Consider the following 25289-nt stretch of genomic DNA (forward strand, 5'->3'; position numbering starts at 1 on the left):
GCATTGCTTTCGCTAGAGGTTGGGTTCTGGCCAAGTTTACCCCCTGCCTACCTCTCCTCCATCTCCCCTGCTGCATTTCCCCTTGTTCACTCCTTTGGATGCTCAGATCCAGCAACACAAGCCTTCTTCCTATTCCCCAAACACACCAAGATTCTTCTCCAAGGCCTCTGCAGTTCAGTCTCAAACACTCTTCTTCCAGATTTTCAAATGGCTAACCCTTTCTCATCATTAAAGGTTCATCTCAAATATTGTATCCAGGCCAGATGCGATGGCTCACACCTATAATCCCAGCACTTTGGGAGGCCGAAGCGGGTGGATCACTTGAGGTCAGGAGTTTGAGACCAGCCTGGCTCACATAGTGAAACCCCTGTCTCTACTGAAAATACAAAAAATTAGCCAGGCGTGATGGCAGGTGCCTGTGATCCTAGCTACTCGGGAGGCTGAGGCAGGAGAATTACTTGAACCCGGGAGGCAGAGGTTGCAGCGAGCCAAGATCCTGCCACTGTACACCAGCCAGGGCGACAGTTGGAGACTCTGTCTCAAACAAACAAACAAACAAAATATTGTATCCAGACTGGGCACAGTGGCTCACGCCTGTAATCCCAGCACTTTGGGAGGCCAAGGCAGGTGGATCACTTGAGGTCAGGAGTTCAAGACCAGCCTGGCCAACATGGAGAAACCCTGTCTCTACCAAAAATATAAAAAAATTAGTTGAGTGTGGTTGTGCACACCTGTAATCTCAGCTACTCGGAGGCTGAGGCAGGAGAATCCCTTGAACTTGGGAGGTGGAGGTTGCAATGAGTCAAGATCGTGCCACTGCACTCCAACCTAGGTGACAGAGTGAGACTCCATCTCAAAAAAAAAAAAAAATTGTATCCTGAGACGCCTTCCCTGCCTGCATTAAAGAAGCCCCTGTTACCATAGCCGCTCCCTGTTGATCATCTTGTCAGATTTCCCTCGTTGCACCTATTATTATCTGATATTATCTTCCTTATTTACATGTTTACAATTTTTTTGCACCCTTAGTAGTGCCACAAGAGCCAAGATTTTTATGTTTTGTTCACTACTACATCTCCCATATCTAGAATGGTGACAGGTACATAGGACTCAATAAATACTCAGAGAGGCTGGGCGTGGTGGTGGCTCAAGCCTTTAATTCCAGCACTTTGGGAGGCCGAGGCGGGTGGATCATGAGGTCAGTGGTTTGAGACCAGCCTGGCCAACATGGTGAAACCCTGTCTCTACAAAATATACAAAAATAGCCGGGTGTGGTGGTGTGTGCCTGTAATCCCACCTACTTGGGAGGCTGAGGCAGGAGAATCACTTGAGCCTGGGAAGCGGAGGTTGCAGTGAGCCTAGACTGTGCCATTGCACTCCAACCTGGCTGACAGAGCAAGACTCCGTCTCAAAAAAAAAAAAAAAAAAAAAAAAAATACTCAGAGAATGAACACAATAAAGTGGCTTTTGGGGATCCTGTGTGTGAGTATCCAGGCATTTGATTCCTTTTCCCAGCTCTGTGAAAGAGCCAACTTTATAACTTAATTCCTGAGAGGTAATTTGGTGCAATAGAAGAGCACAAGCTTTGCGTCTGCTGCTTGCCAGCTGTGTGACTTTGAGCAAATTACTCAACTTCTCTAAGCTTCAGTTTCCTCTTTTGTCCAATGGAGATATTATTGATCCCAACAAGGCTGTTGTAAAGAGACAACATAGGACTTGTAAGCACTTACTGAATGTTATTTCTCTTTTCCTTCATGATTTCTGAATCTTAGTTGCCCCATTCATAAAATGGGAGACTTACATATCTGCTTTTTCCTTTTTAAATTTAATTTATTTTTTATTTTATTTTTATTTTTTGAGACAGAGTCTCACTCAGTCGCCCAGGCTGGAGTGCAGTGACGGGATCACAGCTCACTGCAAGCTCCACCTCCCGGGTTCACGCCATCCTCCTGTCTCAGCCTCCCCAGTAGCTGGGACTATAGGCGCCTGCCACTACGCTCGGCTAATTTTTTTGTGTTTTTAGTAGAGACGGAGGTTTTACCGTGTTAGCCAGGATGGTCTCGATCTCCTGACCTCGTGATCCGCCCGTCTCAGCCTCCCAAATGCTGGGATTACAGGCGTGAGCCACCGCGCCCGGCTAATATTTGCTTTTTCAAACGAAGTGGCTATTTTTCAAAGGAAGTGGAATTTGTATATTTTCATATAAAATATATTTTTATATTAAATATCCCAATTTATTTTTTTTTCTTGAGACGGAGTTTCGCTCTTATTGCCTAGGTTGGAGTGCAATGGCACGATCTCGGCTCACTGTAACCACTGCCTCCCGAGTTCAAGTGATTCTCATGCCTCAGCCTCTGGAGTAGCTGGGATTACAGGCGTGCACCACCACGCTGGGCTAATTTTTGTCTTTTTAGTAGAGACGGGAATTCACCATGTTGGTCAGGCTGGTCTCGAAATCCTGACCTCAAGTGATCCACCGGCCTCCGCCTCCCAAAACGCTGGGATTACAGGCATGAACCACCGCGCCCGGCCTTGAAATGATTTTTTTTTTTTTTTTTTTTGAGACGGAGTCTCGCTCTGTTGCCCAGGCTGGAGGCTCAGCCTCCCAGGTTCACGCCATTCTCCTGCCTCAGCCTCCTGAGTAGCTGGGACTACAGGCGCCCGCCACCACGCCCGGCTGATCTTTTGTATTTTGTTTAGTAGAGACGGGGTTTCACCGTGTTAGCCAGGATGGTCTCGATCTACTGACCTCGTGATCCGCCCGCATCGGCCTCCCAAAGTGCTGGGATTACAGGCATGAGCCACTGCGCCCGGCCGAAACGGGTTTTTTTTAAAGTAAAAATACCCTAAGGCCCAAACAAGGTATCCCTGTGGACTGGATTTAGCTTTGGGCTGTTGTCCACCTAGGCTACTGGTTGTCAGGGATGTTATGACATCTTTACTGTGTAACTTAGGCAGATCAGTTTACCTCCCTGAACTTCAGTGAGCTAATCTGTAAAATGGATCAGGACCCATCGTTGTGCGGATCAAATGAGACCAGGTGTGTAAGACGCTGAACAGCGCTGGCGCATGGTAAGCACCCCACGCATGACGCGACAGCGGTAGCTTGGGTGGATGTTGATTTGGTTAGGATGTATTCAAGGAACAAGATATCCCAGAGGCCAGCGGAATAGGCGACGCCGAGAAAGAAGGAGAAAAGACGGCAGAGGAGCTAGAAAGAGGGAATGGAAGAAGTGAGGAGGCAGCAGGGTCCGCCCTCTAGGCGAGGCGCCAACGAGAGGCCCAGGCCGGGAAGGGAGCGCACGTGGCCTAGTTCGGGCGGAGCAAAGGCGCTGGGCGCAGCGGAGACCTCCGAGCCGGCCCCAGGAGACCGGCCGCGAGGGTAGGTTGGAACTCGGCTGCGAGGACCTTGAACGCCGGGCGCTGGGGCGGCTCCAGGTACTTGGGAGTCGGGGGACTGCGGAGGACGCCGAGCCAGGTCTGAGCTCGCCGCCCTCTCGGAGCCGTTTGGGCCAGACTCCTGGGTCCTTTAGGGCTCCGCCCCAGGGGGTGGGGCTATATGTTCGGACCAATGACCGGCCGTCCCTGCGGCCCCGCCCTCTCCCCGCCCCCGGAGCCGCGGCCTCTCTCAGTGCCCAACCGCCCGGCGCCCAGGCCTGGGGCACCGCAAGCGCGGAACCTTCGGCTGGTGAGTGCGCACCTCCTCCCCAGGGTTTCCGCTCCGATCCCGCCTCCAGCCCATGCCCCAGAGCTCCAGGTCGCCGACCCGGGCCCTGGGGAGTGACTCAGCGCCAGGACGGTGGCGACTTGCGGGGGCTGGAGATTCGAACTGTTCAGGGCCTTGAATGCCGGGATGAGCTGGTCCCAGGGCTGTGCCAGAGCGTGGGGCCGGGCTGGGGTGGACGGGAGAGGACCAGATTCGGAGACCAGGGCAGGGCGGGAGAAGCCACGGCTGCACCGCCTTGCTGGGCCAGGGCCACGGTGGGGGGTGGTGGGGGGCGGGTCCTGAGCTTCTGATCCAGCTCCCCGCCTCAGGACACCAAGATGCCTGGCGAACAGCAGGCAGAGGAGGAGGAGGAGGAAGAGATGCAGGAGGAGATGGTGCTGCTGGTGAAGGGTGAGGAGGATGAGGGTGAGGAGAAGTATGAGGTGGTGAAACTCAAGATCCCCATGGACAACAAGGAGGTATGTGTCACACACACCCTGGGGCCCACTGTCCTCAAACCTGGTCCAGGCCCAGCCTCCCTCAGATAGAAGCCAGGGATCTTGCCCCTACTTTTCCCAGAATCTCAGATCTAGAACCTCAGGGTTGGCCCATACTTCTGCCCCACTGCCTGGGCTTCCATCATACAGTCACGCCTACTGTGCCAGGCTTCCTGCTGGGTGCAGGAGATTAAACTCTGTCCTTGGATCCCCTATGGAGCTTGATGTTAGACCGAAGGGTAACCACACAGTTAGAATCCCGCGTGATGGTTGCAGGTACAGGGAGATGATGAAGCCTGGAAGTGGGAACTTAGATTTAGAGGTGGGGGAAAGGACAGGTTAGTTCAACAGCAACAGTAACAATAGCTAACCCTTGCCTAGCATTTTCTATGTGCCAGGCCCTGTTCTAAGCACCTCGATTCTATGATGTTGGAGCATTTATTCCATTTTACAAATGAGGAGACTGAGGCCCAGGGCAGTTTGGTAACTGGCCACAGGTCTCAAAGTTAGTAAAAGGATGGCTTATGTGAGACCAGTAGGAGTCTGTGGGCGGAAGTGGGGTGATGGACCCAGGCAGAGGAAATAGCCTTTTTATTATTATTGCTGTTATTGTTTGAGACAAGGTCTCATTCAGTCACCCAGGCTGGAGTGCAGTACAGCTCACTGCAGCTTTGACTTCCCTGGGCTCAGGTGATCCTCCCTCCTGAGCCTCTCCAGTAGCTGGGACTATAGGCATGCACCACTACACCTGGCTAATTTTTTTTGTTTTGTTTTGAGATAGTTTCGCTCTGTCGCCCAGGCTAGAGTGCAGTGGTGCAATCTTGGCTCACTGCAACCTCCACCTCAAGTGATTCTCCTGCCTCAGCCTCCCAAGTAGCTGGGATTACAGGCATGTGCCACCAATGCCTGGCTAATTTTTTGTATTTTTAGTAGAGTTGGAGTTTTGCCATGTTGGCCAGACTGGTCTCAAACTCCTGAGCTCAGGTGATCCTCCCACCTCAGCTAGGTGTGAGCCACCACATCCAGCCAGAAATGGCCCTTGTAGACGAGTGAGTAGTGCACTGCAGCAGTGAGGGTGAGTGGTTTTGGTCATGCAGTAGTGTGGATGATGGGGGTGGTTGGCAGGCCACACAGGGAGTCTTACCTTTTATTCTGAGGGTATTTGAAGGTTTTGAGATCAGAATATGGGTTAAATTTCCCCTCTGGAGACGCTAACTGCCACCAGATATGTTTCCACTTGTCAGAACCCCAGAGGACTCTGTCTGCCCACAGCCGGCGCAGCCCTGAGTCCCAGCAGAGGGCTTGGCTCCAGGGGACTCAGTTTGCAGGGGCCCGGGCTCTGATTCTTCCTGCCCAGGAGCCAGTTCCCAGGGAAAGAATGCTCTGCTGCCCCCTAGTGGGCGTGGTGCGTGCTGGGGGAGGGGACAAGCTCCTCAAGCCTCCTCTTCCAGTCTAATAACTATCTGGTTCTGTTTGTTGCGGGCCCCCTTGGCCCATTATCCAGCTCTGCCTGCCTTTTCCAGCCCTGCGATTGCCTGATCTCCACCTTTGGCCTCTAAGTTACAAACACAGGCTCCAGAGCTTAGGGTGGACTTCCAGCTCCATCACTTACCCACTGTGTGACCTTGGGCAAGTTTCCTAACTGCTTCATGCCTCAGTTTCCTCATTTGTAAAAGGCAAATTATAACAGCACCTACATCTTGGAGTTGTGAGGAATGAATGAGTCAACACATGCACAGAGTTAGAACTGTGTCTGGCACATAATAAACATGGAAATAGTTGCTGTTACATTTATTCTTCTCCGCAAAGCTCGGGACCTTGGGCAAGGTCATCCTTCTGGAGATTTTTCAACTTTTTTTTTTTTTTTTTGATGGAGTCTCACTCTGTCGCCCAGGCTGGAGTGCGGTGGTGCAATCTTGGGTCACTGCAACCTCCACCTACCAAGTTCAAGCAATTCTCCTGCCTCAGCCTCCTGAGTAGCTGGGATTACAGGTGCAAGCTACCATGCCCAGCTAATTTTTGTATTTTTAGTAGAGATGGGGTTTCACCATATTGGTTGGGCTGGTCTTGAACTCCTGACCTCGTGATCCGCCCACCTCAACCTCCCAAAGTGCTGGGATTACAGGCGTGAGCCACCATGCCTTGCTCAACTCATTTTTATCAAAGGCCTGGGCTGAACCATGAGAACTGGGGTTGATCAGGGAAGTGAATGTGGGGGCACAGAGGATTGAAGGCAAACGACTCAAGGCAGTGGGGAAGGCTTCCCAGAGGAGATAATTTCTGACTTGGGCCTTGAAGGCTTTGTGGGGGTTTGGCACATGGAGGAGGGTGAAGGGCATTCCAGGAGGGGGAAACAGCAAAAGCAAAGACTCAGAGGAAATGAGACTGGAAAGGCAGTTGGGGGACAGAGGGGCCTTGAAAGCTAGGGCAGGATGTACTGTGTTAGGTTCTGTGGCAACATCAGAGGCCTTAAATCATGGGAAGAGCCAGATGTGGTGGCTCACGCCTGTAATCCCAGGACTTTAGAAAGCCAAGGCGAGAGCATCACTTGAGCCTAGGAGTTCGAGACCTCCCTGGGCAACAAAGGGAGACCTCATCTCTACAAAAAAATTTTTTTAATTAGCTGGGCATGGTGGCTGTAGTCCTAGCTACTCTAGAGGCTGAATGAGCCCAGGAGTTCAAGGCTGCAGTGAGCCATGACTGCACCACTGTACTCCAGCCTGGGCAACAGACCGAGACCCTGTGTCAAAAAACAAAAACAGGCCAGGCATGGTGGCTCATGTGTGTAATCCCAGCACTTTGGGAGGCTAAGGTCAGGAATTTGAGACCAGCCTGGCCAACATGGCGAAACCCCATCTCTACTAAAAATACAAAAATTAGCCGGGTGTGGTGGCATGTGCCTGCAATCCCAGCTACTCGGGAGGCTGAGGCAGGAGAATCACTTGAATCCAGGACTTGGAGATTGCAGTGAGCTGAGATTGCACACTGTACTCCAGCCTAGGCAATAGAGCAAGATTCTGTCTTAAAAAAAAAAAAAAAAAAAAAAAAAAAAAAAAATCAGAGGAGGAACATGATTGGATTTTCTGTTTAGAAGAATTATTGGCTGCTATAGGGAGACCAGGCCAGGTAGGGCCTGCTCTAAGGTAGTAACAGCAATGACGAGGAAAAGGTGCCATTTAGGAACTTGGCTAGAGCCAAGGGGTATGTGCAGTGAAGGTTTGGCATGGCTAGTCATAAAAGGCACATAGGGCCAGATTGTTAATGGTATCACGCAGTGGTTCTAACTCCACCATTGACCAGCTTTTCTTTGGCTTTCACATCTGTAAAATGGGGTAATAGAAAAAGACCCTTGAATGCCCATCTGAGAAGTGTCATCAGGGTGACTGGATTTGGAGGAGATGGGTGAAATCGAGGATTATGCACACATATCCCATGAACTGTTAGCACGGTGCCCAGAAGAGCGCTCGATCGTCAGCTTGCTTTAGGCCTTCCTGAGCCTCATTTCTCCATCTATGAAATGGTGACCTCAAAAGCGCCTTCCAGTGGTGACATTCAGTGAGTCCTAGCTATTGCCAGTCCTGTGGCCAGTCACTGTCCAGAAGGGCCTTAATTACGCTGCATGCAGGGGCTGGAGTATTCTCCCTCTGCCATCAAAACCCAATCTATCTTTTAGAAAGATTTTCTCAGAGGGCTCCATGCACATACAAACCTATCTTTCCCTGGCTTGAACCCTTGAGTGGTTTTCTGCTTCCATCAGGGTGAGGTCTCAGCTGCTAAACTTGGCATTCAAAGCTCTTCACCATCAGACCTCATGCCATTCTGGCTTCATCCCCTCGACACCTATCCCATCCCTCCTTGTGGTCTCAGCCTGCAAAGCCCTCTTCACCTTTGCTCCCTGCTTTCTCCAGGAGTAGCTCTTTTCTCTTCTAGATCAGTTTCTTAATTTTTAACATGCATACAGATCACCCAGGGATCTTGTTAAAATGAGGATTTTAATTCAGTAAAATCTGGAGTGGGATTTGAGATTCTGCATTTCTAAAAAGTTCCCAGTGATGTTGATGTTGCTGGTCTGTGGACCATACATCCTCCAGCAAGGAACTAGAGGACAGGGATTGTGTTTAACAGTTTGTACCAAAAAGAAGGAAGACTGTGACCACAAAAAGGGGCCACGGGAAAGAGACATGCTGCATAAGTGGCCTCAAACTCTAGTCAGTGAGATTAGAATTGCATCATGGAGGCTGGACACGATGGCTCTTGCCTGTAATCCCAGCACTTTTGGAGGCCGAGGCAGGAGGATTGATTGAGCTCAGGAGTTTGAGACCAGCCTGGGCAACATGGCAAAACCCCGTCTCTACTAAAATACAAAAATTAGCCGGGTGTGGTGGCATGCCCCTGTAGCCCCAGCTATTTGGGGGGTTGAGTCAGGAGGATTGCTTAAGCCTGGGAGGTCAAGGCTGCAGTGAGCCCAAGACTGCAGTGAGCTGTGATCATGCCACTGCATCCAGCCTGGGTGACACAGTGAGACCTTTTCTCAAAAAAGAGAGAATTAAAAAAGGATTGCATCATGGTTAAGAGAATAGGTGTTCTGGAAAATGAGTAACTTCAGTTCAAACCCTGGCTCTGCCATTTATTAGCTGTATAGCCTTGTGTACTCACTTAACTTCTGAGTCTTATTTCCTTATATATAAAACAGGGCTAAGGCACCTAACCGAAGTCATGGTGAGAATTTAGAGAGTACTGGTAAAAAGCACTTAGCACAGTTCCTGGCACATGGTGAGTGCCCAACAAGTGGGAGGTATTGTATTAATTAGAGAAATAATGGCTAAGGAAGAAACTGGGATGTTTGCCCTGGTTAAAAAAACATTTAAGCAGGAAGACAAAAATCACTAACTTCTAATACCTGGATTAGTATATTATTACACTACATTGTATATCCACAGTAACCTCTTGTTATAGTGCAAATACCATTTCTTCTAATTTTTAAATCTAATAGTTGTAGAATTTAAGACACGTTTGGGTCATTAATGATCACCTAGTCTGGTATTTGCCAAGTTTCAGTCACATGTGTATTGCTCATATGTTGTACTCATATTATTTAGTAATCCTTTTCTTCAAATAGATTCACATTGTTTTGTTAAATAAATTTACCTTCATCTAAACAATAGTACTGATGAGACTGTGGGTTTCATGTGATCTCTTGTTTTTTAGTATTTGTGAAAATAAATGCATAACAATTATAATGAGACTTTTTTAAAGTTTGCCCACATACCACCTTATACCTCATGCTGGGAAATTTTTTTTTTTCTTTTTTTCTTTTTTTCGAGACACGATCTCACTCTGTCACCCAGGCTGGAGTGCAGTGGCACGTGATCGTAGCTCACTGCAGCCTGAGCTCAAGTGATCTCCTTCCTCAGGCTACCAAATAGTTGGGACTACAAGTGCACCTCACCACACCTGGCTAATTTTTCACTTTTTGTAGAGATGAGGTCTAACTGTGTTGCCCAGGCTGGTGTCCAACTCCTGGCCTCATGTAATCCTCCTTCCTTGGCCTCCCGAAGTGCTGAGATTATAGGTGTGAGTCACTGCACCTGGCCTCATACTGGGAAGTTGATCTCACTTAGCCTACCTGGCCTTTCTCAGGACACTGGGGCAGAGGAGGATCTTAATGAGCTGGATTCAGCTCCTCTTACCAAGATTTTTCCTCGGGCACCCAAGGCCCCTTTTCCTGGGCTGGAGACATCAACAATGCTTGTGTGGAGAATTTCTTTTTCAGAAGTCAGTGATCCCAGCATAAGGAAGCCCTCAGGCTGTCCAAAGTCACCTTAAAGAGGGTGCCAAGGAAAAACAGGCCAGAAAAACGTAGCTATGATGGGACAAGTTCTCTCCACAGTGGCTGATGTATTGAAATAAACCAACAGATTTCAAAACCAGGGCAAGACTGGAAAATGTGACCTTGAATTCAGATGGTGCCAAACATGTTCTGGGGAGTTTCTCCATTTAAAGTATCAACTTGTATTTTAACCTTGAATCCCTCTTGGAGTGTGCCAGGGACTTGGAGTTCAGCCTCTGTCACATCTTGGTCACATGACTTCAGAACAGTGTAGCCTGAACAACGGCATGGTCTCATGGGCACCCTAAGTCCATCCTGGCTCCCACTAGCCATGTGAATTTCATCGCCCTCAGCCTCAGCTTTCTCAGCTATCAAAAGAGACAACACCCAGCTCAAGGCGGGTGACAGGAGGATTTAATACAATAACATACATAGTGTTGTCAAAGCTTAATGGTTTGCTATTGATTGTTGCTATTGTTATGAGTATATATACTATTTAAACCAGATTTCCCTTGGTTGGTCACTAATTTCCCAAATTGCCCTGTTTTCTAATAATTTCTTTCTTTTTTTTTTGAGAGGGAGTCTCACTCTGTTGCCCAGGTTGGAGTGCAGTGGCACGATCTCAGCTCACTGCAACCTCTGCCTCCTGGGTTCAAGTGATTCTCCTGCCTCAGCCTCCTGAGTAGCTGGGATTACAGGCATGAGCCACCACACCCAGCTGATTTTTGTACTTTTAATAGAGACAGGGTTTCACCATGTTGGCCAGGCTGGTCTTGAACTCCTGACCTCAAGTGATCCGCCTGCTTCAGTCTCCCAAATTGCTGGGATTAGAGGCGTGAGCCACCATGCCTGGCTTGTTTTCCAATTTCTGAGTTGGTTACAACAAAGCCATTACCTTTTGACAAACAATCTTGAAGGCCTTGAAGATGCCCTCTTGCAGCTTCAGAAAGAGAAGGCCCTACTATTCTCTGCTGTCACTCTTTTTTTTTTTTTTTGAGATGGAGTCTCGCCCTGTCACCCAGGCTGGAGTGCAGTGGTGCGATCTCGGCTCACTGCAACCTCCACCTCCCCGGTTCAAGCAGTTCCCTGCCTCAGCCTCCCAAGGAGCTGGGATTACAGGCGTCTGCCACCACACCCAGCTAATTTTTGTATTTTTAGTAGAGACAGGGTTTCAACATCTTGGGCTCAAACTCCTGACCTCGTGATCCACCCGCCTCGGCCTCCCAAAGTGCTGGTGAGCCGCTGCACCTGGCCTTGCTGTCACCCTCTTAACCTGTCTCCCCATCTGTAAAATGGGGATGATGATAATTACCTCGTGGAGATCAAATATGGGAGAAGCTGACACTGTCTTGTCCTTAATATGTCCCAGGTACTTCATTTGGTCATGAATTAATTGCTTGACCACAGTAGATACTCGACATCAGTTTTGCTGGGGTTTTGAGCATTCTTTTTTCTAAAGGGAGCAGTGTGCCCTCACTACTCTTCACTGTTAGTCCAGAATGTTTTCCCTTCACGTGCCTCTTACAAAGCATTTCTTTCCTTTTTCTGATATTTATCTCTAGAAGGCCAGAGCTTGTGAAACTCGCTCATTTTCAGATTTTTTCGTTTCGCACCTCAGAATAGCATTTGGGTTTTACTCTTGCCTTTTTCTTCACTGCTTAAAAAATGATAGGTGTTTGCTATTCAAAGCTTATTAAGAGCCTGGACTTGGTCCTGGCCTGGCTTCCAGGATGCCCCTCTCCTGCTCTCCTCCCTCCCTGGCTTCTCCCCATCTTGCTGCCCTAGGTTCTCTCTGCCCATCCCCTGGATGATCTCATCCACTAATTCTCAAGGCTTTATAAACCATCTATAGGTTGACAGCTTCTCAGTTAACATCTTCAGTCTAGGTGTCGCTTCTGAGCTCCAGATATGTCAAGAAGCTGTGACACCATCCAAAACAGATCTCCTCTCTCAACTTGCTCCTCCCACCGTCCTTATCTCTGTAAATGGCAACTCCACCTTTGCAGCTGCTAAGCTCAAAAACCTTGAAGTCATTTTGATCTCTTTTTCTTTACATCTCATATCTAATGTTTTATTAAATCTATTGTCTTGCACTGCAAATAGATCCAGAAGCCAATCACTTCTCACCACCTCCACCATCCACCGTCCACTTCTGTCACCTGGGTCTGAGCCACTATCTTGCCAGGTGGCTGTAGTGGCCTCCTCACTGGGCTTGTGCTTCTGCGCGCTCCAACTCCTTCATTTGGTTTCAACCCCAGTAGGCTGAGGAAGCCTTTTTTAATGTGTAGGATATGGTCACTTCCCTGCTCAAAGCCCTCTGACATCTCTTACAGTTCCCGGTCTCCTTTATATTAAAAGCCAGAGCCAGGCACAGTGGTATGTGCCTGTAACCCTAGGTACTAAGAAGGCTGAGTCAGGAGGAACTGCTTGAGCCAGGAGGTTCGGGACCAAGCCGGGGCCACAGCAAGACCCTGTCTCTTAAAAAAAAAAAAAAAAAAAAAGCCAAATATAACAAATACAAGGCCCTATAAGTCAAGCGATCTCCTCCACCACCACCACCACATCGGTGACTTCCCCCATCATGCATTCTGCTTTAACCAATTTTTCTTGCCATTTCTGGAACTCAGCAGGCAACTCCCGCCTCTGCGCCTTGCTGTTCCCTCTGCAATGCTCCTCAGAGGGCTATCCACGTAGCACCTCCTTTAAGTCTTTGTTCACATTATCATGTCGGTAAGGTGTCTTGACAACCCTGTTTTAAATCTGTAGCATCCCCAATACCAGCATTCCTTATCCATTATTCCTGAAAGCAGTAATTTTAAAAATCCTTTTTATTTAATGCGGAATCCCCATGCCTAGAACAGTCTAGGACACTGCACGCCCTCAGTAAATATTGGGTGAATTAATAAAAATAGCTAGAACGCCACTGGGCTTTGTGATGTGTGCGTTACGCGCATTATCTCACCGGATGCGCACAGCCATCCTGCGAGGCAGCACCGTGGCCTTTCCTATTTAACAGATGAGGAACTGAGGCTCACAGAAGGAGCAGCCCGTGTAGACCCAGGTCTCTGGCTCTGGGGCCTGCCGCTAAGGGCTGACCTATCCCCCTCTCCCCGCAGGTCCCGGGCGAGGCGCCCGCGCCGTCCGCCGACCCGGCGCGTCCCCACGCGTGCCCCGACTGCGGCCGCGCCTTCGCGCGCCGCTCCACGCTGGCCAAGCACGCGCGCACGCACACGGGCGAACGGCCCTTCGCGTGCACCGAGTGCGGGCGGCGCTTCTCGCAGAAGTCGGCGCTGACCAAACACGGCCGCACGCACACGGGCGAGCGGCCCTACGAGTGCCCCGAGTGCGACAAGCGCTTCTCGGCCGCCTCGAACCTGCGGCAGCACCGGCGGCGGCACACGGGCGAGAAGCCGTACGCATGCGCGCACTGCGGCCGCCGCTTCGCGCAGAGCTCCAACTACGCACAGCACCTGCGCGTGCACACGGGCGAGAAGCCGTACGCGTGCCCGGACTGCGGACGCGCCTTCGGCGGCAGCTCGTGCCTGGCGCGTCACCGACGCACGCACACGGGAGAGCGGCCATACGCATGCGCCGACTGCGGCACGCGCTTCGCCCAGAGCTCGGCGCTGGCCAAGCACCGGCGCGTGCACACGGGCGAGAAGCCGCACCGCTGCGCTGTGTGTGGCCGTCGCTTCGGCCACCGCTCCAACCTGGCGGAGCATGCGCGCACGCACACAGGAGAGCGGCCCTACCCCTGCGCCGAGTGCGGCCGCCGATTCCGCCTAAGCTCGCACTTCATTCGCCACCGACGCGCGCACATGCGGCGCCGCCTGTATATCTGCGCCGGCTGCGGCAGGGACTTCAAGCTGCCCCCTGGCGCCACGGCCGCCACTGCCACCGAGCGCTGCCCGGAGTGCGAGGGTAGCTGAGCCCCGCAGGGCTGCGGAGGGGCGCCCTGGGGCTTCGACCTGGCTGCACTAACCCGGGCTCCTGCGCCCCGGCCTCCAGGTCTGGAAAATTGAGGGGACTGCAGGCCCGGCTGCCCTGGAACTGGAAGACAGGGAGAATCCCCTGCCGGGGTCCCTGGAAACAGTGCCCATCCTCCATCACTACATTCCCTTGGCCCGTGTTAGTGAATAAAGTATTATATCCTCACCCCACCAGTGCCTGTGAGTGGGGTGGGTGGGAGAGGAAGAAAGTTGGGGTTCTCCAGGCTCAGGTGCCAAGTGAGATGTCAAGGAACCAAATGGGGATGTAAACCTAAAAGGGGTTCCCGGCATCTCCGTTTGTGTTGGGGGTAGGAGGTGATCGCACACTTGGCCCTTGGTTACGTCCTCATAAACCCTAGATCTGAAAGGGCCCATAAGTATACTATGTTCATCAGACACGCACTGCATTCGGCAGAGCTCCAGTGAGCAAGGCACAACCCTCAGATCTCAGTCTAGTGAAGGAGAGAAAACTGTAACACAACATTAAAGGTTTTAACTGCTTTGTTATGTAAACTTACTTATTTTCATCCTCAAAACATCCCAGCCCAGCGCGCGGTGACTCACGCCTGTAATCCCAGCACTATTGGAAAAAAAAAATGCTGGGCATCGTGACGCACACTTGTAGTCACAGCAAATGAGGAGGCTGAGATAGGAGGATCACTTGAGCACAGGAGGTTGAGGCTGCAGTGAGCTACTACTGTGGCACTGTACTTCAGGCTGGGCGACAGAGCAAGGCTGTCTCAAAAATAAAAAAAAAAATTTAAATTCCAAAGTTATAAAATTTATTTTTTCTTGTTTTCTACTGTGCAACCCATTTCAGTGCCAGCAGCCTATGGGCATAGAGGCCAGGCAATGGTTCGGGGCTACAGTTTGCTCTGGCATGGGGTACTATGAGAGGCCCAGGGAATCCGGCCCATCATAAATCCAAACCCATGCGTTGTTTTAAATTTATTTTGGGTTGGGCAAGGTGGCTCACGCCTGTAATCCCAGCACTTTGGGAGGCTGAAGCAGGCAGATCACCTGAGATCAGGAGTTCGAGACCAGCCTGGCCAACATGGTGAAACCCTGTCTCTACTAAAAATGCAAAAATTAATTGGCCTGTAATCCCAGCTACTCAGAAGGCTGAGACAGAGTGAGACTCCATCTCAAAAAAACAAAAAACAGAAACAAAAAAAATCAGCCGGGCATGGTGGCAGATGCCTGTAATCCCAGCTACTTAGGAGGCTGAGGCAGGAGAATTGCTTGAAATGGGAGGTGGAAGTTGCAGTGAGCCGAGATCACACCATTGCACTCCAGCCTGGGTGACAAGAGTGAGACTGTCTCAAAAAAATAGTAATAAAATAGTAATAATAAATGAAAATAGTAATAAAAATAAATAGTAACAAAAAATATTTATTTATTTATGTAGAGACAGGGTCTCGCTATGGTGCCCAGGCTGGTCTCCCCATCCTAGCCTCAAGCAACCCTTCCACCTCTGCCTCTTGAAGTGCTGAGATTAGGCATGAGCCACCATGGCTCACCATGGCTGAGGCAAAGGAGATGGGACCATCTTTCTGTCCATTTTTGCCACAGCCCATGAATGGCAAAGACAAGGGACAAGTAAACAGGCACTTGCAGTCCAGTGTCAACTGGTGCTATGATGGGAAGATAGGCTCTTCTCAGAGGTGATGTTTAAGTTGGGTCTTGAAGGTAAAGTTGGGGTTGGGGAAGTGTGGAGAGAGCCCCTAAAGCTGCATTCCAGGGTCAGTAGAGCTTGCAGATGTTCCCTGGGGTGGAATGAGGGGACAAAAAGGTTTTGGAAGTGAGGTTAAAGTATCCAAGGTAGCAAAGCCTTGAGGGCTTAGAGGGGAAGGATGGAGCTGACATCCGTAGGGAGCTGGAACTCATAGCGGTAGACCTGGAGCTGAGGCAAAGGAGATGGGACTGACTTCATTTCTTAGCTTGGGTGACTGCAGGACAGTGTCACTGATATGGGGGTGCAGGATGAAGAGCAAGACAGGAGCTGAAGTGGGGGCAATTGTGAAACCCCAGACTGGACATGCTGAACGTTAGGTCAGCATGAGGGAGGGGACTGGCAATAACAGCTTAGAGATATCAGGTCTGCAGTCCATGACACCATGCCCATAAGAAAGCACTCAAGACGAGTCTTGAAAGTGGCTGGGCACGGTGGCTCACGCCAGTAATCCCAGCACTTTGGGAGGCCAAGGGAGGAGGATCACTTGAGGCCAGGAGTTCAAGACCAATTTGGGCAACATGGTGAAACCCTGTCTCCACTAAAAATAAGGAAAAATAGCCAGAGGTAGGAAGAAAACCAGGTAAGCATCTTATCTGGGAAATCTAGAGGAAAGTGTTTCAGGGAGAGTAGGCGATCAGCTGCTGCTCTGGTGCCCGCTGCATTTGTCATGAGGGCGGGGAAAGTGGCAAGAGCTGATTCAGTGGAGGGGGGTGAAAACCAGCCAGGAGGCAAGGTTGTAAATGGGACAGTGGGGAAGCAGAGTGGGGGAATACAGCCAACCCTTTGAAGAGGCTTTGAAGAGGCTGCTCGAGGTTTGATGGTTTCACTTTTGTCAACAGGGAAGGGACTCATATATGCTTTCTGCACAGGAAGAAAGGGCTAATGAAGAGAAACTGATCATACAGAAGGGAAAGCAGACACCCAATTAAGGAGAGGAAGGAATCAGGGCTTCGTAAGGATGTGGATCCCATTATCACTGGAGAGCCAGAAGAAAGGCGGGTTTGGGCACATAATCTGATGCGCTGTTTTACCTGGGAAATAAGAATGGGGGTCACTGGATAAGAAACGTAAGAGAGTGAGGCCAGGAAAGGAGAATGCCTCATTTTACTGACGTGCAGACTGGCTCAGAGAGGCAGCAAATCAGCGATCAGTGTAGATTCTGAAAGCACAGATGTCCTTTGGTATACGTGGGGGACTATTTCCAGGACACACCCCACCGTGTTCACAAATCCATGCATGCTCAAGCCCCTGTCAGCCCTGCGGAACCCACGTATAGGAAAAGCTGGTCCTCCACACACATGGGTTTTGCATCCCACAAATACTGTATTATTGAACCATGTTTGGTTGAAAAAAATTCAACCAAATGTGGACTCACGCAGCTCAAACCCATGCTGTTCAAGGGTCAACTGTAGTTTAAAAGTCCTTTCCCCTGCATTAGCCTACCCTCTGACAGAGGCAGTCAGAGGTATCTCAGAAAAAAGTGATGTGCCCAAAGTCACAGAACAGGCAAATCTTACACACTCAACACTATCTTTTTTTTTTCTTTTGAGACAGAGTCTTGCTCTGTTGCCCAGGCTGGAGTGCAGTGGCATGATCTTGGCTCACTGCAACCTCTGACTCCCAGGTTCAAGCAATTTTCCCTGCCTCAGCCTCTGGAGTAGCTAGGATTACAGCCACCCACTACCACGCCCAGCTAACTTTTGTATTTTTAGTAGACATGGGGTTACACCATGTTGGCTGGGTTGGTCTCGAACTCCTGACATCAGGTGATCCACCTGCCTCGGCCTCCCAAAGTGCTGGGATTACAGGTGTGAGCCACTGCGCTCGACCCTCAACACTAACTTTAGGTGGAGAGGAAAAACAATAAACTGGCCTTGGTGTGGCAGGGTGGGTAGCCTTTACTTCTACCAAGGAGGAAGCCCTGTTTCGCCCCACATCAGAGACCTGACCCTGATTTCCTGCTCTAGGCCCCTGACAGTTGAGTTAAAAAGGCAAATAAGGCCAGGTGCGGTCATTCACGCCTATAGTCCCAGCACTTTGGGAGACTGAGGTGAACGTATCATGAGGTCAGCAGATCGAGACCAGCCTGGCCAACATAGTCAAACCCCATTTCTACTAAAATTACAAAAATTAGCTGGATATGGTGGCATGCACCTGTAATCCTAGCTACTTGGGAGGCTGAGACAGGAGAATCGCTGGAACGGAGAAGGTAGAGGTTGCAGTGAGCCGAGATCACGCCACTGCACTCCAGCCTGGGTGACAAAGCGAGACTCAGTCTCAACACTATATATAAATAATAACAATAATAATAATAATAAAAGGCAAATGGCTGGGCGCGGTGGCTCGGGCCTGTAATCCCAGCACTCTGGGAGGCTGAAGCGGGCAGATCACCTAAGGTCAGAAGTTCAAGACCAGCCTGGCCAACAGGGTGAAACCCCATCTCTACTAAAAATACAAAACATTAGCCGGGCGTAGTGGCGGGCACCTGTAGTCCCAGCTACTTGGGAGGTTGAGGCAGGAGAATGGTGTGAACCCAGGAGGCAGAGCTTGCAGTGAGCTGAGATCGCACCACTGCACTCCAGCCTGGGAGAAAGAGTGAGACTCCATCTCAAAAAAATAAAACAAAAAAAACTGGGCGTGATGGTGGGCGCCTGTAATCCCAGCTGCTGGGAGGCTAAGGCATGAGATTCACTTGAACTCAGGAGGCAGAGGTTGCAGAGAGCCGAGATCACACCGCTGCACTCCAGCCAGGCCAACAAAAGTGGGATTCTGTCTTTAAAAAATAAAAAAGGAAAACAGGTAATAACAATAACTGCAAACTTACCCTTTACTACGTGCCAGGCCCCACCCTGAGCACTCACGTAACTCATTGAAACCTCACAACCCTATTGGGCAGGTACTATTATTTTTATTTTATAGACAAGGAAGCTGAAGTGCACAAAGATTAATTTGAGTAATGTCATCCAGCTTGCAAGTGTCAAAGATGGCATCTGAACCCAGACAGCCTAGCTCCAGCATCTGGACTCTTATAGCCTCCAATCTCTAAAAGGAGGGGGAAGGAGCTTACATGACATCCTACTGGGAATTTGCTAAAAACCAGATCTCTCTGCCCTGCAGGCAAAAGGTAAAAACAGGGAAACACGAGAATGGGGCTCAGAGGCACCCCTGGTCCCCTCGCCATCACCTGCAGAGACAGAGAGCCTCCCTGGCCATCCAGGAAGAATCTAGAAGTTATTGCCCAAAACCATTTTACTGGGAGAGCAAACACCAGGAGGCTACCTTCTAGAGGTTGCTGGGCCTCAGACCTCAAGAAGTGGAGACCTCAGGCCCATGATCTATTTGGAAAAGACTGGAAAATGGCTCCAGGGCCAGGCCACCCTCTGCTCTTCAGACACCACCCTGAGTTGCAAGTCCTGTGGCCACCTTTCTAGGTTGAGGTCTGGCCCGTGGAGTCACAGGGAAGGTCCGCAGGCCCCACAGCCTGGTCTTCAGAGATGGCACCATGGGGCAATTCTGTATACTTGCGGGAAGAGCTGCGGGCCAGATGGGCTGGGTAGCGTCGCCGGTTGATGTCCATTTTGGAGAGCACTGCTAGCGGCAGATCCACACGGCAGCGGGCTGCTAATGCCACTAGGTAGATGAGGACGTCACTAAGCTCCTCTTGAAGGGCTAACCGTTCCCTGGGGGACCAGCCTTGGGGGCCAGGTTCCCCATCGGTTTTCCACTGACTAGGGGCAGAACACAGACAGACACACACTCAGATGTAACCTGGGACAATGGGCTCTGCCAGTCTTTGCAGTAATAACACCCACCTCCAACAATGACCCAACCCATCTGGGCCCTGGGAAGAGTCAGGTGGGGAAGAGAGCCCAACAGATGATACCAAGATGTCTGTGTCTCTCCCTGGGCCAACAAGTGGCCAAAAGAACATTTCATTTGTTGAGACAAAGCTTTGAGGCCCAATTCTAATTCTCCCCAGCCCTAGCCATCACCACCCCAGACCAAACCTTGGACCTGGACCACTGCAGAAGCCTCCCCACTCATCTCCCTGCTAACTCATCTTTTACTCCTGCCCAGACCATCTTTTCTTTTTTTTGAGACAGAGTCTCACTCTGTCACCCAGGCTGGAGTGGAGTGCAATGGCACGATCTCACTGCAACCTCCACCTCCTGGGTTCAAGCGATTCTCCTGCCTCAGCCTTCCGAGTGGCTGGGATTACAGGCATGTGCTGCCATGCCCAGCTAATTTTGTTTTTCTAGGAGAGACAGGGTTTTGCCATATTGGCCAGGCTGGTCTCGAACTCCTGACCTCAGGTGATCTGCCCTCCTCGGCCTCTCAAAGTGCTGGGACTACAGACATGAGCCACCGCACCCAGCACAGACCATCTTTTAAAATCACAAATCAGGCCGGGCGCAGTGGCTGACGCCTGTAATCCCAGCATTTTGGGAAGCTGAAGCGGGTGGATTACGAGGTCAGGAGTTCAAGACCAGCCTGGCGAAGACAGTGAAACCCCGTCTCTATTAAATAAACAAAAAAATTAGTTGGGCGTGGTGGTGGGCACCTATAATCCCAGGTACTCGGGAGGCTGAGGCAGATAAATTCTTGAACCGGGAAGCAGAGGTTTCAGTGAGCTGAGATTGCACCACTGCATTCCAGCCTGGGCGACAGAGCAAGACTGCATCTCAAAAAAACAAAAACAAAAACAAAACAAAACAAAAATCTGCTGGGTGGTGTGGCTTATGCCTGTAATCCCAGCACTTTGGGAGGCTGAGATGGGTAGATCACATGAGGTCAGGAATTCGAGAATCGCCTGGCCAACATGGTGAAACCCCATCTCTTCTGAAAATACAAAGTAGCCAGGCGTGGTGGCACATGCCTATAATCTCAGCTACTGGGGAGCCTGAGGCAGCAGAATCGCTGAACCTGGGAGGCGGAGATTGCAGTGACCTGATATCATGCCCTCACGCCATCACACTCCAGACTGGGCAACAAGAGCAGAACTCAGTCTGTAAACAAACAAACAAAAAACCCCACAAATTACGTTTTTCCCCTTCTCTGCTAAAATCCAAACTGTGCTTAGAATATAATCTAAACTCCCGACAAAGCCCTCCTGTCCTGCATGGGCTGATGCCTGCCTTTTCCAATGCCCCTGCCCACCACTCTCACTCCCCACCTAAGGCCACTCTGGCTTGTTCTGCCTTGCACACAGGCCAAGCTGTCACAGGGCCTTTGCACTCACTACTCCCTCTGCCTTGAACGCTTCTCCATCCCCCAGCATTCCCCAGGCTAGCTCCTTCCTGTTATTTAGGGCTCAGCCTAGATGTCACCTCCTGGTTTTTTTTTTTTTTTTTAAGACAGTCTCGCTCTGTCACCCAGGCTGGAGTGCAGTGGTGCGATCTCGGCTCACTGTGCAAGTTCCGCCTCCCGGGTTCACGCCAGTCTCCTGCCTCAGCCTTCTGAGTAGCTGGGACTACAGGGGCCCGCCACCACGCCTGGCTAATTTTTTTGTATTTTTAGTAGAGATGGGGTTTCACCGTGTTAGCCAGGATGGTCTTGATCTCCTGACCTCATGATCCACCTGCCTCGACCTCCTGAAATGCTGGGATTACAGGCATGAGCCACAGTGCCCGGATGGTTTTTTTTTTTTTTTTTTTTGAGACAGAGTCTCGTTGTCGCCCAAGCTGGAGTGCAATGGCGTGATCTCAGCTCACTGCCATCTCTGCCTCCCGAGTTCAAGTGATTCTCCTGCCTCAGCCTCCCAACTAGCTGGGATTATAGGCACCTGCAACCACACCTGGCTAATTTTTGCATTTTTAGTAGAGACAGGGTTTTGGCATGTTGGCCAGGCTGGTCTTTTTTGTTTTGTTTTGTTTTTTGAGATGGAGTTTTGCTCTGTCGCCCTGGCTGGAATGCACTGGCACAATCTTGGCTTACTGCAACCTCTGCCTCCAGGGTTCAAACGATTCTCCTGCCTCAGCCTCCAGAGGAGTTGGGACTACAGGGGCATGCCACCATGCCCAGCTAATGGCTGTATTTTTTAGTAAAGACAGGGTTTCACCATGTTGGCCAGGCTGGTCTTAAACTCCTGACCTCAAGTGATCTGCCCGCCTTGGCCTCCCAAAATGCTGGGATTACAGGCGTGAGTCACCGCACCTGGCCCTTTTTTGTTTTTTTAAGACAGAGTCTTGCTCTGTCGCCCAGGCTGGAGTGCAGTGGTGCGATCTTGGCTAACTGCAGTCTCTGCCTCCCGGGTTTAAGTGATTCTTGTACCTCAGCCTCTTTTTTTTTTTTGAGGCAGAGTCTGGCTCTCTTGCCCAGGCTGGAGTGCAGTGGCCAGATCTCAGCTCACTGCAAGCTCCGCCTCCCGGGTTCATGCCATTCTCCTGCCTCAGCCTCCCGAGTAGCTGGGACTACAGGCGCCCGCCATCTCGCCTGGCTAGTCTTTTGTATTTTTTAGTGGAGACGGGGTTTCACTGTGTTAGCCAGGATGGTCTCGATCTCCTGACCTCGTGATCCGCCCGTCTCGGCCTCCCAAAGTGCTGGGATTACAGGCTTGAGCCACCGCGCCCGGCCAATACCTCAGCCTCTTGAGTAGCTGGGATTACAGATGCCTGCCACCATGCCTGGCTAAGTTTTGTATTTTTAGTAGAGAATAGCTGGGTGTCTCTACTGGGTATTGGCCAGGCTGGGTTTCACCATGTTGGCCAGACTGGGTTATCACGTTGTGTTCTTTTCCTCATAGAACTTGTCGTAATTCCACATCTTCTAATACGAGATTACTGATGTACTGTCAATCTCCTTCCACTGTGAAGGCGGAAACCTTCTGCCTTGTTCTAGGTCATATCTCAATTCTAGAAGACCTAGCATATAGGTGATGTTCATAAATCTGTCATGAGGTCATGTGCAGTGGTTCAACCTGTAACCCCAGTGCTGTGGGAGGGTGAGGCAAGTGAATCACTTGAGACTAGGAGTTTGAGACCAGCCTGGGCAACAACAGCGAGATAGCCCACCTCTATAAAAAATAAAAATTAGCCAGGCTGGGTAGTGGCGCACGCCTGTAGATTCAGCTACTCGGGAGGCTGAGGTGGGAGGATCGTTTGAGCTCCTTGGGCTGCAGTGAGCTATGATCACATCACTACACTCCAGCCTCGGCAACAAAGTGAGACCCTTTCTCTTAAAAAAATGACTGTCCTGGTCTAGGGCTCATCGCGTCTTGCCTGGTCTACACCAGCCAACTCTCTGGTGTCCCCTGCCCCATTCTCTCAGTGATCCATCCAATCCACCCTGTAGACACAGTGATCTTTCCAACACTCATCTCTGGTCAGGTCTTCTGTCCAAACTCTCCATCACGCTCTAGCCCTAATCCTATCTTCGTGGGTTCATCTCCCACCCCTCTCCTCCACAGCCCTATCACTCATCCAACACATGCCTGTTGAGTGCCTAATATGCACTGGGCACTTGGGACACATCAGAAAAAACAGATCCCAAATCCCTGATTTTTCCCGAGAAGATTACACTGAAGGAGCGTCAGATTCTCCCTGAATTGAACTTGCCCTATCTTGCCTCACTGCCCCTGCAAATGTAGTTCCCATGTCTGGAATGCCACAGGCATTTCAGCCCCAGAGGCAGAGGAAAAGGGTTGTTGGGCGGGGCATGGTGGCTCACCCTTGTAATCCCAGCACTTTGGGAGATCAAGGCAGGTGGATCACCTGAGGTCAGGAGTTCAAGACTAGCCTGACCAATATGGTGGAACCACTAAAAATACAAAAATTAGCCAGGCGTCTGTAGTCCCAGCTACTCAAGAGGCTGAGGCAGAATTGTTTAAACCCGGGAGATCGATGTTGCAGTGAGCCGAGATCAAACCACTGCACTCCAGCCTGGGCGACAGAGTGAGACTCCGTCTCAAACAAAAAAAAAAGGAAAAGGGTTGTTGCCACTACTTCTTCCTAGATGGGACCTACCCTGCTGCTTTCACACCTCACACCTCTGTCTTCCAGGAGGCTGGGTGCCCCTAGAAGGCAGGGACCCGTGAGTCCTTTCTGCACCCCGGACAACAGCAAAGAGCCTTGCAATGAGGAGAGGAAATTGAACCCATGAATGTTTGAAGACCAAATAAATGCTCCCCTCCCCTCCCCCACAACTCAGACTCTACCAAGAAGCTTTCCATCTACTTACAAGAGTTCTGCGAGCTCCCCCACTTCCCCGACCAAGGCCAGGAGGAGGTTCCGAGGCTGATGGAACTGTTCCCAGTCTCGTTCTGCAGCAAATTCGGCATGGAGGCGGCGACTGAAACAGGACAAAGGCGTGTAAGCCCAAGTCTCAGGGTTAGCGAGTGATGCAGGGCCCAGAGGCAGCTACCCCAGTAGTATGTAATGGGGGCCTGGGACCAGGAGATTCTGCAACTAATTCATTGGATGGTATTGTGCAGGTCATTTCCTCTTTCCGGAACTTGGTTCCCTCATCTATAAAATGGGCGTGCCCCTGAGCTGCCCTTAACATCTTGCCAAATGTAACAAAACCCTCTTCATTATTCCATCTCCTGCTGCTACTTCTGCAGTTTCTTTCCTCCACCTGGAATCACCGCACATCAAAATCCAATTTCTCTTACAGAAGGCAGTTCCACAGGCCCTTCCTCTAAGAAGCCTTTCTTGACCTCCTCCAGCAAGAAATAACCTCTCCCACCTCTCAGCACACCATTTGCCCCTCTCGTACGCCCGGCGCCTGAAGAGCAGAGGCGGTATCGGCTACCGGTATCTTCCCAGGGCTAGGCTGAAGGGCGTTCCTAGTGATCACTCGGGGCCACCACCCAATTTCCCTTGCCTCAGGTGTGCACCGCTGCGCCCATTTTGCAGATGAGGTAAGAAGGCTCGCCCAGGGACAGCCCGCAGAGCCAGGACCCGAGCCCCGCTGCCAGCCCGCATCTCGACCACATGCAGGAACCCTCCCCAAAACGCGGGAGAAAGGGGCGACTTCCCCACCCCGAGCTGGGCCAGGCCTGCTTACATGTCCTCGAGCGTGGGCTCCGGGCTGAAGCTGAACCGGCCGGGAGCAGCAGTGTCCTCTCCCACCGTGTCTCCACGAATCTCCCCACCGGCCACAGACATGCCGCCCACCCGCTGCAGCCGCCACTGCACGGAAACCCACGCGCCACGCTGGAAGCCCCGCCTCCAGAGCTCTGACCAATTACGGGCGTTCTCTTTTGCCTCACGGGGCGGAGCCTGAGTAAAGAGACCAGTGACTTTTGTGGAGTTTGCTACAGCCCGCCCCTTCCCTCACTGGACCAATCTGAGGGAGCTTCAAGCGCGCGCTCTAGTCTTAGGCCCTGGAATTCTTCCGCTAGGCCCTGCGTCTTAAAGGTATAGGTACCAATTCGACTCGGGGAAGAGACGAAGGGCAGAGGACGGGGGAAGCGCAGGCGCGTCACTTCTTTTTGGGATCCAGAGGGCGCCAAAGCGAAATGGCGGCGGAAGAGGGCCTGCCAGGTGGAAAACCCTATAAATGAAAGGCCCTATGCATAGATATTAAATCTCTCAGG

At 50.9% G+C, this 25289-nt stretch overlaps 2 protein-coding genes and 1 non-coding gene across 4 annotated transcripts; 1 reads left to right on the forward strand and 2 right to left on the reverse strand.

The window, feature by feature from the left end:
* The first annotated feature begins 3214 nt into the window (after positions 1 to 3214).
* ZNF771 (zinc finger protein 771) lies at positions 3215 to 14532 on the forward strand. 2 transcript variants are annotated; one of them, XM_007990028.3, is made up of 3 exons: positions 3215 to 3379; positions 4033 to 4182; positions 13147 to 14532. In XM_007990028.3, exons 2-3 carry the CDS (start codon positions 4042 to 4044, stop codon positions 13957 to 13959), a joined length of 954 nt encoding a protein of 317 aa, XP_007988219.1. In that variant the 5' UTR covers positions 3215 to 3379; positions 4033 to 4041; the 3' UTR covers positions 13960 to 14532. The 2 variants fall into 2 exon arrangements, with proteins under 2 accessions (XP_007988219.1, XP_007988204.1); XM_007990013.3 differs by lacking the exon at positions 3215 to 3379 and adding an exon at positions 3408 to 3685.
* A 287-nt stretch (positions 14533 to 14819) lies between these two features.
* LOC119621242 (small nucleolar RNA SNORA42/SNORA80 family) lies at positions 14820 to 14955 on the reverse strand. Its single transcript, XR_005237809.1, has one exon. It is a non-coding gene; the product is annotated as a small nucleolar RNA SNORA42/SNORA80 family (small nucleolar RNA).
* A 3687-nt stretch (positions 14956 to 18642) lies between these two features.
* On the reverse strand, positions 18643 to 24921 carry DCTPP1 (dCTP pyrophosphatase 1). Its single transcript, XM_007990051.3, has 3 exons — positions 24758 to 24921; positions 23930 to 24040; positions 18643 to 19482 (listed from the first exon to the last, which is right to left on the reverse strand). Exons 1-3 carry the CDS (start codon positions 24856 to 24858, stop codon positions 19182 to 19184), a joined length of 513 nt encoding a protein of 170 aa, XP_007988242.1. The 5' UTR covers positions 24859 to 24921; the 3' UTR covers positions 18643 to 19181.
* Between the last annotated feature and the right edge of the window lie 368 nt (positions 24922 to 25289).

The sequence above is a fragment of the Chlorocebus sabaeus genome, chromosome 5 (genome assembly GCF_047675955.1).
Source record: "Chlorocebus sabaeus isolate Y175 chromosome 5, mChlSab1.0.hap1, whole genome shotgun sequence".
Taxonomy (NCBI): Eukaryota; Metazoa; Chordata; class Mammalia; order Primates; family Cercopithecidae; genus Chlorocebus; species Chlorocebus sabaeus.

What these genes read in the sequence shown, in the direction of transcription:
- ZNF771 (XM_007990013.3), top strand. Translation starts at nt 3,557, where the DNA reads ATGTTCGGACCAATGACCGGCCGTCCCTGCGGCCCCGCCCTCTCCCCG. An exon ending in AAGCGCGGAACCTTCGGCTG is followed by an intron (nt 3,686 to 4,032) that starts GTGAGTGCGCAC and finishes TCCCCGCCTCAG; the next exon opens with GACACCAAGATGCCTGGCGA. An exon ending in TCCCCATGGACAACAAGGAG is followed by an intron (nt 4,183 to 13,146) that starts GTATGTGTCACA and finishes CTCTCCCCGCAG; the next exon opens with GTCCCGGGCGAGGCGCCCGC.
- DCTPP1 (XM_007990051.3), bottom strand. Translation starts at nt 24,858, where the DNA reads ATGTCTGTGGCCGGTGGGGAGATTCGTGGAGACACGGTGGGAGAGGAC. An exon ending in GAGCCCACGCTCGAGGACAT is followed by an intron (nt 24,041 to 24,757) that starts GTAAGCAGGCCT and finishes GTCCTGTTTCAG; the next exon opens with TCGCCGCCTCCATGCCGAAT. An exon ending in GGGGAGCTCGCAGAACTCTT is followed by an intron (nt 19,483 to 23,929) that starts GTAAGTAGATGG and finishes TTCTGCCCCTAG; the next exon opens with TCAGTGGAAAACCGATGGGG.